The sequence below is a fragment of the Drosophila teissieri genome, chromosome 2R (assembly GCF_016746235.2).
Source record: "Drosophila teissieri strain GT53w chromosome 2R, Prin_Dtei_1.1, whole genome shotgun sequence".
NCBI lineage: Eukaryota > Metazoa > Arthropoda > Insecta > Diptera > Drosophilidae > Drosophila > Drosophila teissieri.
In genome coordinates this window covers 6,492,862-6,510,152 of record NC_053030.1, presented here as the reverse complement: position 1 = coordinate 6,510,152, position 17,291 = coordinate 6,492,862, and the positions used below count along the sequence as shown (strand labels likewise).

Here is a 17,291-nt window from a genome sequence, read left to right as displayed (position 1 = left end):
AATCGTTTCCTACTTTCGGTATTTTCTGGCCAGTTTGACCCATTAATCTTGGTTGCGGTGCCAACGTCAATCATCAGGAATCCCCTCTTCGATCCCAATTAGTTTAACGATTTCGCCAGTTTAATTGTGAGTGACATCATTTGATCTGCTTTCTGATTCGGCTGGGCGCCACTTTAAATATGACTCACAACCATAAGCGAATCAATAACGACATCAAGTGGATATCCGACCACTCCGGGTCGGTAGCTTGGCAGAAAATAATTAAGCACCTCATCATTGGCAGCAGGAGGAGCAGCTTCAACAATATCCTGCCCTGCTCCTGAGACCAGTGAGTGGTCCATAATTAATATTTTTCTTGCCTTACTCCGCCGACTGAGAGCAAAAGTCGGCTGTCGCCTGGACAACGACTTGCCAGCAGATAAAATATGAAAAGATATTTTCCGTGGGACCCAAAGTGGAAGGAAGAATGCTCTTGATGCGAGGATATATGAAATATAGCCAGGTATTCAATCAAATAAATTCGTAACCATCTTCTTACTAAGATTTAAAAATTGTTCGTCAAGGTCTGATTTATCATTTAAAGAATCGAAAATGAAATTGTTATGAAAATTCGTTGAATTGGAAATCAAGAAGTTGAGTAGTGAAGTTGCATTGAAATGGAAACGCGAATCTTCGGAAAAGCCTTCAAAAGTCGGAAGTGCCGAACTTTAAACCGCCGTTTAGAAAGGGTATTAAGCTGTCAGGTTGCGCTCAGCATTGTACGTGCTATAATAATTCCAGGTGAGCGACCAAAGGCTTCTGCCAAGGAAGTGGAAGTGCGGCGCTGGGCTGGCCAACTTACCTGTGCTGATATGCGTCCCTTCTTCAGTCGCGTGAGGTCCGTGTGACTCCAATGGCTGCGACCCCAGGGCATTACATTGCGCAAATCCTCATCAAAACTGCGGACGGGTGGACGGGGTGGCAGGTGGGGATAATAACAGAAATTGGTATTACGTTTTAATTGCATTTCTATGTGATGGATGCTCACTTGAAGTCGTTGAGTTTGTTGTGCAGGAACTTGCGAATATTCCAGGGTAGGTCGTTATGCCCGTCGATTAAAGGCACTTGATCCAGGAGCTGAACTGCCACTCGCAACCGCTCCTCAAAGGGTGCACCTGCAAATGGGTTGGGTGGGATAATCACCCGAATTAGTATGATATAATTACAATATTGATTTATTAGCAGAACATTGTGCTCTATTACTCAATCTTTATGTTTTACCCCAAGTGAAAATCTCACTCTGTGCACAGAGTCATTTGCTAACTAGATTATAAGCCCCTTTGCAACAGGATAGCTCCGTAGACTCGCACCCAGCGGCGGCCCAAGTGTCGAATGCGTTATAGTAATTGACTTATTGTCTATGAAGTGTTCCTGGCTCGGTCTTTGATATGTGCGATATGTGTTGGTGGACTGGGGGACTGGGGGACAGGAGCCCCGTTTGGACTGGATTCCATTCGGAGCGATACTCACTTGCTGCCACACGTAGCGCCAGTGGCACGGCCACACTGGCAGCGCCAATTATCAGGAGGATGGAGCTCACTGCCAGCCAGTGCTTGGCTGCATCGAATCCTGCAAGTTTCCAGGACGAGAAGATGTTGGACGAGGTGGCGTCATCAGCATTCATGATGACCAAGGGTTCCGCATCGATTGTTGTCGTTGTTATTGGCAGTTCAATGCCAAGTCGTTTGCAGCATCGTTGCCATCATCATCACCATTATCGTCATCATGGGCATGGTGGTTCGTTGTTTGTTGTTGTGTTGCATTTTGTGTGTGTGCAAATTGCCGTGACAGTGGCATTGATTACAGCAGCAGCAACAACAATGGCAGAAAAGCATCAGGAAAATCAAGGAAATAAAAAGCGTCCATTCAGGAAGGCAAGGTGGCATCCCCATCCCCATCAGCATCGAGTTGCGTCGGTCGAGAAGGAAGCCAAAAGAAACGATAATAAGGAAATATGGTTAGTTAAACGTTTAAAATTGAGATGCTGTGTTGGTTTTCGGTTCCCAAAAGCATAGAGGGGCAGGAAAAACCATCTTCAAGTTGTTTTTGCTGCTTCTCTCGACGGTCCAATGAAGTAAATCGAGTTCTATCAAGCGGAACAACTTGTTGGGTATGTGATAAAAATATCTAACAAAAAGAATCTCGGCTTTGTAATTCAAGAAACGTTCATCTGGCCCCGGGAAGTTGCATTTTATTTAAGCAAACCTTGATTAGCTTTCAAACCAAGTTACCTCATTAGTACATATATGAATCAAAAGAATGGTTTTTGTTTTACCTTGAGCAATAATATTGTCAGGTAGGTGCAGGAATTATTGGGAAGAAAACAATTATTTGAATACCTTAATTCAAGTCTAGATACATTACGACAGTCTTGTGATGTCTAATTGCCTCTTATACTGAAGGACTGGCAAGATGTTTGTTCTCGTTGAACGAAAACCCGAGCCACTGGAAACTAAAGCAAGACCCTTCAATAGAAATGCAAATCTCATTAAACGATTTCACTCATGCCGACTATCAATGTCGACTGGTAATTTGTAATTGCAAGCAGAATTTGATTATGCAGCTAAATCGTATTGATCAAGGCGATTGGGGATGGATATGTTAGTGAAGATGAGCACAGCAAAGCAAATAAGCCAAGTTAGGCGAAAAACTAGTTCCTGCTCACTGGGTTCGGGTTCGAGTTCGAGTTTCGGTTTTGACTCACTGAGCAGTAAGAGCGATGGCTGCAATGTATCCATTTGATTACAGTGGCCGGCGCTTGGGCGTCTCCAAAGTGAATTACCGATAAGCAAGTGGCAAATGAAAGGCAATGTGCAACCTAACGAGAATCGGGGGGTGAGTTGCGCTGCTACATGAGCTAGGAATGCGTGCACCGCACGAAATATCGTTCTTCTTATGGGGAATTAAAACAAAACAAAGGAAAAAAACGATTAAACAAAATATAGCGACAGACATTCAATCTAAAGATCAAAGTACAGAAGACCTATGAGAACGACATCATTTTGGAACTCCTCTTTTCTGCAGGTGTAACGAGTCCAGCTGCCAGCGGCCGCAACAGCGATTTGCATAAATTTGAGGGGACAGGACATCGTCCGCAGTTACGCAGTTTTTGACTGCTAACGAATTGCAGTTGCCAGGAGACATGACGAGGATAGGAACGAGCTGGAGATGGATGCTGATGATGATGATGGGCAGGGTGGTGGCGCCACCACGAGGACGACAACGTTGCCGCTGCCCCAGCCGCTGCCCCTGCTGCTGTCGATGCTGCTGCGCCTGATGATGATGAGAGCAAAGTCACGCGGGCATTGGCAACGTTTAACATTTAGCAGCCATGTTACACGAAGCGCAATCAAACGGCTAACGACTAAATGGCAATAGCCCCCAGGGGGCGTGGCACTGCAGCGGACGGCTAGTGGATTATTAAGTGCAATGTCATGTACAACGTCTGGCGAAATAACCAGGGAAATACCGATGCAGACAGCCCCAAACGTAAGATAACTCCGTCTTGAATGATCGCCAGCAAGACAATGCGTTAAATTGGACAATTTAATTAAGGGACTGTTGAAATCGGAAGGAACTTTTATTTGTACCAGGCTATCTGGAACCTTCCCTATACAAATGAGAGGTGAAAATACAACTCCTTTCAATTTATAAACCTCTTGTTGGAATACATCACTATTCAAATTTTGCTTTGAAATTGAATAATGGTCGACCTTTCAGCTTTGCTACACACTTCGCAAAGCGTCCGTTGAAATAGCGGACGAGCCCTTGCGGTGCGCGACCCCAGTCAATAATCCCTTTGGAAAACAGTTCCCCTGAAAACACAATCGAAATCCCCCGTACTTACGGAACGAGTTCGTGCCGGAGCTGGAGGATCCCCTGCTGGGACACTGGCGGTGCTTCCAGGGCATGATGCTCGTCACGCTCGAGTGGAGCTGGTGGTGCTTCTGCGGCGTCACCGAACCCGATCCGCCGACCGCGCCGCCCACCGCTGCACCACCCACATGGGCGTGATAATGATGCGGATGCGAGTGGGTGTGCGGATGCGGAAGCGTGTGCGGATGGTGCAGTGATGTCTGCGACTCGCGTTCTTTGAGGCCGTGTCCGATGTCGCTGTCGAAGGAGGTGAGCGTGAATGTGGAGGAGGCGGCCAGGCCCAGGCAGCCGTTTGCCATTGCACCACCTGAAACTGCGGTTCCCGAATGCATTTTCTGGTACGGCACACGACAACCACCAGTGCCGCCCGAGCCGTCGATGTTCACCAAATTGCCAAAGCTGCGACTATTAATTGGCAGCGACCAGTCCATGCTGCTGGTGTGAAAGATGGCCGGCTGCTCGGCTGCCTCGTGATGCTGTTGTGCGTCTGCATGTTGCATCTGCTGCTGTTGCTGCTGCTGCTTTTGCTGCTGTTGCTGCTGCTGCGGAAAACTCAGCAAGGACTGCGAGAAGCAGCGACAGCGCTGCTGCTGGAAGTGCGCCATTTGCTGCTGGTGGTGCTGCTTCTGCAGGTAGCGACTGTAGTGCGCCAAATGCCGTGCATAATCGCTGCTCGGCCCAATGGTATTGTATTTCGAGGATGCGTTGCCGCCGCCTGGCAGGAAGCACAGGCTCGGGTCCGATTTCTTGGAGTGCGGCGAGAATATCTCGTCCTCCTCGTGGGCGGCAAAGGGGGGCGGGGGCGGTGGCGGGTTGGTGGTGGTGGTGGGCGTGGCATTGCCGGGCAGCTTATGCCTATGATTGTGGGCGTGGCCGGGCGGCTGGCACAGGTCCGGCTTCACCTGATTGTTGTTATTGTGACTAATGCTGGTAGCATTGCTGTTGCTGCTGCTGTGATTGCTGGTTGTGGTGCACTTGAGCAATGTGGCAGTGCACTCATCCAGTGCGGACTTAGTGCACTCTTGCAACAGATCGCTGCTGCACAGCTGCGACAAGTTGTTATTGTGGCTGCTCTGCTGCTGCTGCTGCTGTTGCTGCTGCAAATGTTGCAACAGTCGCAGGCTGCGCATGCTGCCATTGCGTTTCATCGATGGGGGCGGTGGCACAGGCGGTATCACATCCACATCCGACAAGCTGGGCGTGTCGCTCTGGGGAGGGAAAGAAGGATGTGAGTATCAAGCTGCTGACAAAAGGGAAATCACATTAACTCAAAATGGACATGAGCAGCTTCCGACGGATGTACGCCCACAACGTGCCTTTAAAAAGGATTGACCTCGGAATAAGTCCGTATGGAGTCTGCTTAAACTAGTTGCTGCTCTTTCACTGAAAAACTTAATTTTTCCAATTTTAGTTTCTTAATCTTGTATTTGTTCAGTCGTCAAAGGTGCAAAGAAATATATTACCATTTTATAGAGATGACAAAGCTTTTATCCAGCATGCTACCCATAAGCATTAACATTCTGCCAACGAAGGATATAAAAACTGCCTTTCAATACCGTAAAAACTTTCGCTCTACTCGTAACGAGCCTGAAAAATATGCATCGCACTCCTTTTGACGTTACTTGGCGAGAATTCGGCAGAAGGAGCCCGAGATTTACAATGATGGGGCAAAGTGCGGCGGAGTGAAGACGTTCCTTTGACCCCCGGCTACATAAAATTTAATTATGCCATAGACACCGGTTCATGCCGAAATACCTCCCCTCACACACGCAGGAGGGAGCCATAAAAGGCGTGCGAAAATGGGCAAGAAAAAGGTTTATCCCCGAGAACTCCCCGAAAACCCCCAGAAGTTTCCAAGAGTCGAGGCCATGCCAAGTGCCCTAATTGAATTTGCCACGGTCAGCATCAGCCTCATCATCACCGTCATCGGCATCATCGTCATAATCATCGGCAGGAGATGCTCGGGGACTTGAAATTGAATTTCAGTTACGGGAAATACATTTGCATTGATTTGCTTCCCCCCACGTTGGGTTTTTGGGTCGAATTATTTTTATGCGTCTGGGCGAAACGAGACGCATTGCCATTAATAAAAATTCTTTTGAATTTTGATTGCTTTACGCCCACTCCTGTAAGAATTCTTACACCTCGGCTCGTTATTGTTGTCTGTGTCTTTTTGTTGATTATTTCTTATTTACTTTGTCTTGTCCCTTTCAATGGCTGTGCCCTGTCCTTTCCTGTCCTGTCGCATCCTGTCCGATGTCCGTTGCCCGATGCTTAAGTGGGAAATTGAAATTTTCATATTTTCATTTGGTAATTTATTTATTCTTTTTGCCGTCCGCCGACGACAGCTCAAATAATTTATGCAAATATTTAGCGGTGGCGTGTGCTGCATATTTTAAGACGGGCCAATTTGTAAACGGTCCACTTATTTTGAATCTTACTTTTTTTTTGCATTTATTCTGAGGTTAATTTTTTTGTTTAGATGAATTGAACACGACAAAAATGTTTTCCTAAGTATATAGGGTTTTAGAGTATATGTATGCCGTTTCATTCTACTAAGCCCGTTTCATAATTGCCACGAAAATAAATACGTTTTCTCTTTTAATTGGCATAGCTTACATGTATCTTTTCCTCACTCATTTTTTTCAGAGCCCTCATACTTTTCCCCTTGAGGCATTTCTCGTTACTTGCAGCTGCTGCGATGGCAAATTAAACGCGAGCTGTCTACTTTCCTTTCTCCCTTACCAACGAGCATGGTTATTAGGCGAATAAATTCGCAAAAATGTATGCAACAGTAAATGGTTGTTTGGTGCTCATGCCGCAAATTTGAAGACGAGTTTATTGGGCTTCGGAAGGGTTGGGCTAAGTATGGGGGAACGTGGGATGAGTCTGAAGACTGGTGGTGAACCGCTCTCGTTGCAGTTTTAAGCATTAAATTGCTTGATATATCGCCTTAGTTTTTCCCCGCGACTTTTCTCCCGGCTTTGGCTGAACCACTCTTTGCGTGGACATTTTTCCGGGATGCCCCCTTTTTGCCTTCCATCTTAGTGCTCTCTTGAATTATGCTTGCGTCTTTGTCTCGTTTTAAATTTCATAATGCACATTTTATAATAATTTTTCGTCTACTTTGCTGCAATTTTGTGCCATTTTTTACTATAATTTATGCAGCCATGTGTATGTGTGTGCGACTGCGAGCTTTCTCCTCTCAACTTTCTTGCTTCAGTTACAACAATTTAGCCATGGGAAAATGGCGATGGCGATGGCGATGGGGGTTGTGTGTCGGGCGTAATGTTGAGTTATGGCAGTTTTGTAGTTTGCGAAAAAGTTTTTTACGAACATCTCTCTGTCTCACTTTTTCCCTCTGTTCGGGTATTTAGTTAAATGTTCGTAAAATTGAGTGTTGGTTATATTTTACTGGAACTTTGGCTATCCCTGTGCGGGGAACTCCGTTGCCGCAGAAAGTACAATCGCCTTTAATCGATTTGGCAAAAGCAATAAGCAAAAAACTTTTATAAATACTCAAGTTTGTTTTAGTTTTTCCTGCAGTCCGAACATTCTCCCCGCCAATTTGTAATTATCCATCAGAGCTTTTAACTTTACGACTTTATCAAGGGCCATTTCGGCATTTGTTTTCGCTTTAAAAGCCCGCTGGGCAAAAAGGAAAAACTGGCCAATTATTAGGGCTGTAAACGTGGCAAGTTCGGCTATTAAAACTTCGTGTGAGGAGTATTGCCATAGTGTGTGACCCTAAATGGCTTCTTTACAGATTTTATTAGGCATATAATTCAATTTAATAAATTTGCCTTTGTTCGGAAATTTTCTATACGAACGGATTCACTTTAAAATCAAATTAATGTGCTTAAAAGTATATAACGCAGTTCACTAAACCAGTCAGCTACCATATATCAATCCATTCATCAATCTCCTTTAAGCAGAGCTTGATAAATTTAAAGTCCGAATGCGACTAGCAACTAAATGGAGCTAAATGCAACGCATGGCGTAAATAAAACCCTTAAAACGATGCTAGTAAATTATGTTTGCCGTTTGAACAACGGTCCGAAGACACACAGTTGAGAGTGAGCAACAGAAATGGGGCAGAGTGGAGATGGGAAGTGGAAAAGCTCTTCCGGCAGTTGGAAAAGCGCCCACGCATGCCACCAAATTGCAGCCACAATTTGCTGCAACGAACTCAACTGAAAACTGAAAACCGAAAGTGGAGCAGGCCCATGGAAAGGCATACATCAAATGTGTCAAAGCGATTTGTTATGCATGACAGCGGCCTGTGCCAGAACGCTCGCCAAAGTATCGAAAAAAAGGACTATAAGATTCCCTGCGATCTATAATGGTTTACATTTATAACATTTAAAAAATAACGAAGTAAAGTTCTAAAAGTTTAAAACGATAATTTTAAAACGACCTTACTGTAATTAGCGCTCTTTAAGTTGCATTTTAAATTGTTTTACACTACTCAACTTTTATGTGAAAACCACTATTTAAATTCCCAAATATTAGGTTCCAAGATGTACAACTAAAGCACAAAGGTATGGGAAATGCATACTATAAACAATCATAAGCAGTTACAGGGGAAAACAGGTGGCTTTAAGAAAATTAAAAATGTCTCGTGCTAGATTGGGGCTTCCAAGGAAAGACTATCAAAATACATTTGCACTGCGTAGTTTTATTGAACCGAAGCATATCCAAACTTCTTCAAGATACTATACTGTAATGGGTTTCGAGTCAGGTGGATGTGTTGGCCTGAAATGAGTAAATCTATATGGGTTAGAAACAACGTCGTTTCCCCGCTTACACAAATAAAATGGGAAATAAATTTAAGCAAAATGTGACTAGATCAGGTTGGTTTTCTTGATGAGGTTGAGGAACTCCTCCTTGCTAACCTCACCATCACCGGAAACGTTGGCCTCGTCGATCATCTCCTGCAGTTCCTCGTCGGTGAGCTGTTCGCCCAGCTCCTTGGCCACGCGTTTTAAGTTTTGGAAGGAGATGCTGCCGGTGCGATCGTCGTCGAAGAAGGAAAACGCCTTCATCATATCCTGATTGGAGTCCTTTTCCGCCATTTTCTGGCGCATCAGGTATATGAAATCGTTAAAGGAAATCCTTCCCGTCTTGTCCTTATCGATTTCGTCCATCATGCGCTTTATGTCCTCTTTCTTCGGCTCGAATCCCAGGGCACGAATGGCCACGCGAAGCTCCTTGGTTTCAATAAAGCCCGTGCACTGAGTGTCAAACAAATCGAAGGCTTTCTTAATATCTACCTTCTGGGTTAGCGATAGGTCAAAGGTCGGCAGCTTGGGCTTTTTCGATTTTTTAGCCCTGCTGGAGATCGATGCAGTCGACTGCATCACACTGGCGGAGGACAGCATGCTACCAAGACGCTTGCTGGACATGATGACCTTATCGATTTTTCAGTTTGGGAATCGTCGGAGATATCGATTGTCCGAGATCTGCTCTCTGGGAATGTGAACGTATACTGTGTAGAAATCGGGCGGGCTGTTCAAATCGACAGACAGCTGTGGACTCGACCTACTTGGTTACGATAGTTTTTGGACTGAATTTAAAGGAATCTACATTCAAAACTCATTTAGATGGAGAAAATGGATGTATGTATTAAATTCTAATGAAACATATCAAGGGCATCATTGCCTTAAGACATCTCTGAGATCCACTTTGCATTCGGCTAATTTATCGATCCGAGGCGCTGCCTCACAGCAATTGCCACAACAATCAGAATTCATATGTGCCCTAATGCTCTGCGAACTTCAAGTCCCCTCCGTTCCCCCCGCAGTTCAAAGACAGCTTGGTGGCCTGGGCCCGAGCCTCAGGAGTCAGTGGATGTGGGAGTGGTGTCAGGTGTCAGTCAGTCGGTCGTTGGACTACAACTTCCACCTCCTACGTGCCACGCTCTGTTTGCTTATCGCATTTGCCTGTTGCAAGACCCTGGCGGAATTTCTGGTGGAGGCACGTGCCGTTGGCTGCTCATGATTACAACTACAATTACACAAAGTGTAGCGGGATTTCACTCACCTGGGGGTCTCCAGCTCCTTCTCCTCCTCCTCCTGCTCCTGTTCCTGCTCCTCCAGATCCAATTCCCATTCCCAGTCCCAGCCCGATTCCCAATCCCGTTTCCATCCCAGTCAGCGATAATTTACGATTACGCTCGCGCTCCAGTCTCATAAGTATCTGCGCATTCTGCTCGCAGGAGTAGGTGTGTGTCTTACGCTTCCGTTCCAGACTGTACTCGTACAGCGGCCTGGCCGCATTCGGTTGCAAATCCAGTTGGGCCTCGTCGCCGGCATCGCAGCTGCACAGGGACTGATTGGAGCGGCCCTTGCTCCGCTTCAGGGATCCGCGGTTCGACGACGAGGGCGTTAGGCGCTGTTCGCTCACGAAGTTCGAGAAGGTCACCACATTGCCAGAGGAACCTAGCGAAAGATGGAAGCCTTTAAATGTTTGCACTCCCTAGAAAAGTTGCTTGCTTGCATTTAAAGTTTTAGTCCTATCTCTATTCTACATTCTAGTAATGTGCGATTCTTCTACTTGTTTCATACTTTTCATACGAGTAACAGAAGGAATAGTTTTAGCAATACAATCTTCTGATATGTATGTATATTCTGTAATTTCCTAACAGAACCTTGTATAATTTATGCTTAAGCTTTTAAAGTTTGTCTGGTATGCCTCATTAAAGCAACGAGTTAATATTTACAGCGGGTGTGCAATAGCTACAACACACAAAAGCGTGTACTGAACACGCTGCCAGTAGAATCTTAATAAAGCTGTTAAGTTCTGACACTTATTTGGTTAATGAGCAAGCTGGTAAAACTATAATATGATTGACTGACATTTATTTACTCCTCGGAAGGGGCTACCCACCTGAAGTGGCTCCTTTTCGCTTGGATGGTGAGACGTAGAAGATGTCGTGCTCGTCGAACTCCACGCTCCGCTGACTGGTTATGCAAGCACCACCGTTCAAGCCAGCCACACCGCCCAAACCACCGGCACCACCAAGTGCTGTGGTGGCCGTGGCCGTACTGCTGCTGGTGGTGCTGGCCGCACTGTTGCCACCGCTGCTCAGGTTGCAGCCGTGATCCGCCAAGGCGTGCAGCATGGGATGCACCTGTCGATCTCTCAGGGAGTGCTGCTTGTGCAGGCCATTAGCCCGTCTTAGCTCCGTCATCGTCCTGATTTCACTGTGCGCGTCTTTTATTCCCGGAGCCGGCTTATTGTCATCACTCCTGCGCTCATGAAATATTCATGCCACACGACTTCGAGTCCTTCGCGACTGGGGCATTAGCATATCACTTTGATTTCAAACGGGCTTGCTTGCTATATTTTTAATTTTAAATTTGCCCTCTTGCTGGCTAAGCCGGCTAACGGTTTCCTTGTGTCAATACAGCAGATTCGCAATCCGATTTGCCAGCTAACTGTTTCAATTCTGGCCCGCGCCCCTTGTCGTCTTGGCCCTCTCATTGCCAGCTTTTTCGGATTTCTTCCTTTTTTTGGCTGCTTACATTCTTTTCGCTTCCTTGCAATCAGTTCCTCTTTGGCGGGCTGGCTTTGTTTGCCCTGTTAATTGACTTGGCTTAGTCGCCGCCGGATGTTTGCCTATAATAACTGCAAAGAGACAGCAAAGAGTGAGAGATGAGATTAAGCTTAGGCTTATAGGCTAGGCGATATGTGTGCTGAAAAGTCTATTCTAAATTGATTTCATTGTTTGCCAGAGTATCAGAAGGAGTGAGTGCTTGTAAATATGTACAAATAATTTATGGAGGCAGATATTTACTTATTTACCAAGGAATTTTCCCAAGCAAAGTGAGCTGCAAGTACTTGAGTAAAATTCTTGGGCATCAATCAAGTTCGGTTTTGTAAGGGATTCGGCCTAAATTTTATTGCTGCCTAAGGTTGCAAAATTAATATATTTATTGTCAGATATTTTTGTTCTAGTCGGTTATTTAATATCAACTTTTATTCTTTATATCATATAAATTAAATGAAATTAATGATTAAATAAAATGAATACGTATTCCTTTCATAGTTTCACCAGTCTCCACTGTCTGCTGTCGTTTGCCCGACATCTACACAACATAATCCCTATTAGAAGACTAAAAAGAAGGCATTTTAACCTTCTTTTTAACTAAAACATTAAACAGTAAAATTTGTAATTAAATAAATAAGTACTACGAATGTAGATAATAATTAGGTATTATAACTATCGCAAGGTAAACGTAAATATAGTCTTCGAGAATTACCAAACATTAGATTCCCATTAGCTTATCGTCTTTTTAGCGTACTACTACCATCCAGGCAGCTTATTCTAATGAGAATTCTTTTTTAACACACGCACCTTGCCAATTAACCGGGCTTTGGTCTATTGATTTTTCAAGCGCGTGTTGTAAGAAGTTATTTGTTTTCTGATCTCCCAGTTGATTGAAGTTTTTTTGCGGCACTTCAGTAATTTAAGACCGAAATGGAACGCCTTATGCTAGGCAACAATATTTCCCCCTCGACTTTGTAATATTTTGATGTCAAACTTTTCGCATAATCGATGGCAACTTTTTAATAAGCAAAAGCCGGCGAAACGAAAACAAAAGCCAAAACAAATATAATAATCAGGCAAACAGGCGGGAAGGGCCAACGGAATTTTTTCGAGGGCCAACAAAATAGGGGAATGGCATGACAGCCGTGCTTCCAGGAAAGTATTCAACGTAATAATAACGTTAAACGATAATCAGAAGAGGCTGAGCGGCAACAACAAGTGGCTTTCTTGAAGAAGTTCCACCGAATTGGTCTTCTTACGCATATATATGTATTTATAAAAATTTAGCGAGCCGAAGGGGCATAAATATGAAAAGAAACAAATAGGCAACTTGAGTCAACTTTCAAGAGTCACACGTAGCACCCCCAATGTGCGTATGTACGAGTATGTGTATATATTTGCAATATTTATCGCTTCTTAAGTATTTTTAAGAAGTTTGCCATCGCCAAGTTTTGTCGACAGCTAACAGCAACAACCAAACAACCCAACAACCAAACAAGCTACAACCAAACACCCAACCCCAGCAAACATTTTTATCTTGGGCATATTTCAGGAGTCACTTCACTTGTCACAAGTCTCGGCGGGGAGCAAATTGTTTGGGACTTTTGTTTGCAAGCAGGCAGCCCCACCCCAAACATTCTTTTTGGCCAAAGTTTTGAAGGCTTTAATCAACTTGTGGCACCTAATGAGCGCCTGTAATGAGTTAATTGTTTCACATTGTTGTGCAGATCCAGTACAGTTAAGTGCTTTAGATTGTTGGGAATGTTTCTTCGTTATGTCAGTTATCCAGGGGAAAGTTTTAAAAGTATGATATAAATTAAACTAAATAGTAGTGGATCTTTAACTTTTAACCGTTTTTCTCAAATAATACTACATTTTATCTTCTGAAATTGTACAAACATATCTATTCGAATGTTTAACAACTTTTCGTCGCAATAGCTGACATCATGTTTGTTGAAGGTGCCATCGTCACTAGTCTTTTTCCCCGTTGCGGGGTGTTTTTGTTTGATGGTACATATATGTAGTTGGGCTCTTCGTACTGGTCGTAAACTGTGTGGTCCTTTTCCTAATAACTAGCATAGAGATGAGTGTGGGGAGGAACCACGAAGGGACAACGCCAAACTGAAATGAAAATCTAATTTGGAGCAGAACGCACTGAAAGTGTGATGGTGACGGAAAAGTGGAGGGAAATGGCAACACAAGTGATACATGGGCTCATGGCATTTGCGTTTAAAGACCTCAAAAAGGACTTCCGCCAGCACTGGCCTACAAATTAACATGCCCCAATCTGTGACTGTCTCTGTGTTCGTATGCGTATGGGTGCCGCAGTGTGAGGGTGCGTAAGTGTGTGGGCGGCATGAATTATGAGTAAGGCAGCTGCAGACCTAATGGAAAATGCTCAAGCCGGGCCAAGAGTGTCTGGCCAAGAGCACGCAAAGCGTAAATTAGAAGAATGTTGAAAAAACAGGGAAAGGAAAGTTAATCTCGAGCTACAGAAGCCTATATGCTCTGCCATTGCTCTACTATAACTCAATGATTTCCCCATTTTATTTACTTATCTTGTGCTTAATCTTGGAAAATAAAAAAATTGTCTGTGGATTCAACTTAACCCCATTTTGAAAGGTCCAATAGGTGCGTTGTTAGTTCGACCTATCCCTCGAAAAGAGTATGTTACAGAAAATTCCCACTGCGCCCACGTAATCACGCATGTGCATACCCGTACGAGTGTGATGTAATAAGTTGTTGTAATGCTCGCGTAACTCATAAATTAGACACGATCTATTACGGACGGATTTATATGCATGAGAGGTCTGAAACAGAGACAAAAGCCCCGAATCAAGCAGCATATAACTTTATAAAATGGGTAGAAGCGAGTGGGTGTCGTTTTTAATTTTTGACACGTAGTCTTAACCAAAAAGCCCGAACATGTGTTCTTGTCATTTCAAATAAAAATATAAAAGCACAGCGCAAGCCATAAAATGTACAAGTATTTTAAAATTCCAATTCCCGGCCGAAATTCTCGTATCGTATCGCATAATGAGTTCTCTGGCGGCGGGTCATAAATACCATTTGGAGTGTATGCAGCGCCCATAGGTGGGCTATAAAAATTTGTTTAACACGCACACGTACAACTGGCACACACACATGCACGCTCGCAAGCTTATGCATACAGGAGCAAATCAAATTTGTTTTATTCCACTTCTTTTTCGCTTTTGCGTTGCTGTCGTTTTTATGACAGCGCAGCAAATTAATGAAATTTACGCAATAAATCATTTCAGCTAAAATGTGCTCAGAAAGAGACGGATACACTAGAAAATATGTGTTATATAAATAAAAGTGCGGCTCTAAAGGCTGTAAAGTTAGCCAAATAAAGTAACAATTAGACAGAAAAATGCATGAACATTGAAACAATATAATCAAAAGTAGCAGCCTGTTTGCATTATTTTTTTGTTGAGAATATAACATTACTTGCTGAATTTAATTAGCAGAGGGTGCATCAAATCAATATTTCAATTGATACATGTGTATTAAATAACAAGAATTGAGGTGCAATGGGGTTACTGAATATTTCGCATACTACAATTGCACAATTTACACAAACACTACAATTGCCATATCTGCAAGTATTAGTTTATGCATGACTAACATAGACGAGACTCGCAGTAATTTTCATGCCGCTAGCCTCTAATCAATTTCAACAATTTCCCGCTCAGTTTGCCTCATTACGGAATTTATTTCCACAGCCAGCTGCCTGTGGCTAAGCTGCCACATTTATTTAAACGAAAACTTTGGTAGCTCCGGCTTCAGATGCCGGCGCTAGCACATTTAGCAATCCCATTCGCAACTCATATTTTTAGACTTTGCCCCTAAGTGCGTTGACTGCACTTTTGGCGCTCGCATAAAACTTTTTCGGGCTCACTGACCCCCTCGACATCGCCCGGAATCGCCCGGAATCCTCGCCACCCCACAAATAGTCATCTGGCTTTGTGGAGCCCCTCCTCCGGGCACCAAGCCCCCCTCGCTTCTATCTCGTGTAATTCAGCTTGCATCCGTTTCTAAAAAGTTACGCTGCACCCGAAAATTCAAGTGGTTGGACCAAAGGCTTTTAGCTGACTTAACACCAGCAATCGCGCGTATACAAACATCCTCGGATGCACAGCGAGAAACTATGTGGATGCTATCTTTTTTTAGTCCTAAAAGCATGTTAGTTATAAACGCATACCATTTTGTTCAGTGTCTCCAAAGCACCAACACATACTTGGCGTATGTATTTATGTACCTCTTCCTGCGCATTCACTTCCCCGTTTTAGTGGCCTCATAAAGCTTGAGCTTAAGCATGTCGCAAAGAAAGGGTTTCCTGCTATCCCCGAATATTTGGGAAAAAATTCGCGCTTGGAAATGCGTATACGTATGTGTGACTTTTGTGGATGCAAAATAAAAAGCCACTTCACAATGGCGAGCGTGACTTAAAATATAGAAATAACTTACAGCATAGCTCAAGTCAAACAATGCGCGACATTTTCTCGGAGAATTCAGAAAGGATCAACGCCCCCTTTGCGTTAAGTAAAAGTGGGCGTTCCAACGCAGTCTTGCCCAGAGTTTTGAGTTTGAGCGGCTAAAAACCCCGAGTCTCGCAGTGCTTTTTCTCGCCATTTATTTGTGAGAGTCAGCCCCAAAACTTTAGTCTTTGCCATCCTTACTCGTAGAGTAAAATGTTGTACCTACTTCGTTTTAAAAGTATGTTATAGGTAGAAGGTAGAAGAGTTTCCGCTCTATAAAGTATATATTCTTGATCAGGATCAGAAACTATGAAAGCTATGAACCGCTCAAAACTCCCACGCCACACTTTTAACAAGATAGAGTGCTATAGTAGAGTTTCTCGACTATAAGATAGCCGTTACTCAGCTGGTAACGGGTATCTGATAGTTGAGGAGCTCTGTTCTCTCTTGTTTTATTTAAAGTTGAAGTTCAAAGCATTTTGATTTTTTTACAAACCTTGAAAACGCCGTTCGTCCCTTGAGAAAACTGACGGTGAACTCAATATTAGGTGTACTTGACTTCACGGATTGCAAGTTAGTTCTGAAAGAAAAGAGCCAAAAGAGCAGTGTTTTAGTTTTAGAATTTTAAAACTCACATATTCTTATTATTGATTTCACTTATTTAATAACTGTTATTATTTGCTATTGCTTCCAACCATAAATCAACAGCCACTCGCCTTAAAGAGCTGACCAACTCGGTGTGCACTTTATTTTGAACAATTTTTGTTGTGTTTGGTCACAGTGGCTTTTGGCTGTGGAGCTGCATATTTGCATGATATTAATTTGCATAATTATGTTGGCCATAAAGAAATGCTGGCTAACAATTATAAAGGCCACAGACAAACACACTGGCAGCAAAAAAACTAAACCGAGGGCAGTTGCCAAACACACACTGTCATAACTAATATAGAGTTATTTATCCCCGGGGACCGATTTATATTACTTTCCTGTTAGCCATGAAGTCCTCCATGAAGTCTTTTCTAGAGGAGGTTAGTGCTACAAGGTCCTTGCTGTTCCACATTACCCGTCCTGCTTCGTAAATTTATCAGTGTCAAAAAATAATAGCGCGCCCGGTTTCGCTTTTAATAATTTCCCCTGCCGAGTGGAGCATTTGGAGCGGAAATTGCCGCTGCTCGAGTTTTGGGGCCGGGTCGTTTGGGGCCTTGAAAACAATGGTCAGATGCAGAGCTGCACTCAGGACATACGCCCCTAAATTATTTCAACTTCGAATGCTCCTGGAAGATATTCGCTGGGGGAAAACAACAGTCGCCCCGAATCACAATGGC

At 43.8% G+C, this 17,291-nt stretch overlaps 2 protein-coding genes across 3 annotated transcripts in view; both read right to left on the bottom strand.

Annotated features, from left to right (window-relative positions):
* The window catches only part of LOC122613746, a 50,940-nt gene extending 39,710 nt beyond the window's left edge, over window positions 1-11,230 (bottom strand). Inside the window, exons 1-6 of the mRNA XM_043788082.1 lie at window positions 10,804-11,230; window positions 9,958-10,355; window positions 3,887-5,123; window positions 1,510-1,608; window positions 1,028-1,154; window positions 842-938 (exon numbers count right to left, since the gene is read on the bottom strand). Of these exons, the coding sequence (XP_043644017.1) occupies window positions 842-938; window positions 1,028-1,154; window positions 1,510-1,608; window positions 3,887-5,123; window positions 9,958-10,355; window positions 10,804-11,107 (2,262 nt within the window). The 5' untranslated portion in view covers window positions 11,108-11,230. The remainder of the gene's footprint in view (window positions 1-841; window positions 939-1,027; window positions 1,155-1,509; window positions 1,609-3,886; window positions 5,124-9,957; window positions 10,356-10,803) is intronic.
* On the bottom strand, window positions 8,574-9,443 carry LOC122613748 (caltractin). 2 transcript variants are annotated; one of them, XM_043788087.1, is made up of 2 exons: window positions 9,189-9,443; window positions 8,574-9,125 (listed from the first exon to the last, which is right to left on the bottom strand). In XM_043788087.1, the coding sequence occupies exons 1-2, from the start codon at window positions 9,318-9,320 to the stop codon at window positions 8,760-8,762; spliced, it is 498 nt and encodes a 165-aa protein (XP_043644022.1). In that variant the 5' UTR covers window positions 9,321-9,443; the 3' UTR covers window positions 8,574-8,759. The 2 variants fall into 2 exon arrangements, with proteins under 2 accessions (XP_043644022.1, XP_043644021.1); XM_043788086.1 differs by having other exon boundaries at window positions 8,574-9,438.
* Window positions 11,231-17,291: the final 6,061 nt, after the last annotated feature.

Bases quoted from the DNA above. Each gene is read 5' to 3' on its own strand.
- LOC122613748 (XM_043788086.1), bottom strand. From the start codon at position 9,320: ATGTCCAGCAAGCGTCTTGGTAGCATGCTGTCCTCCGCCAGTGTGATG.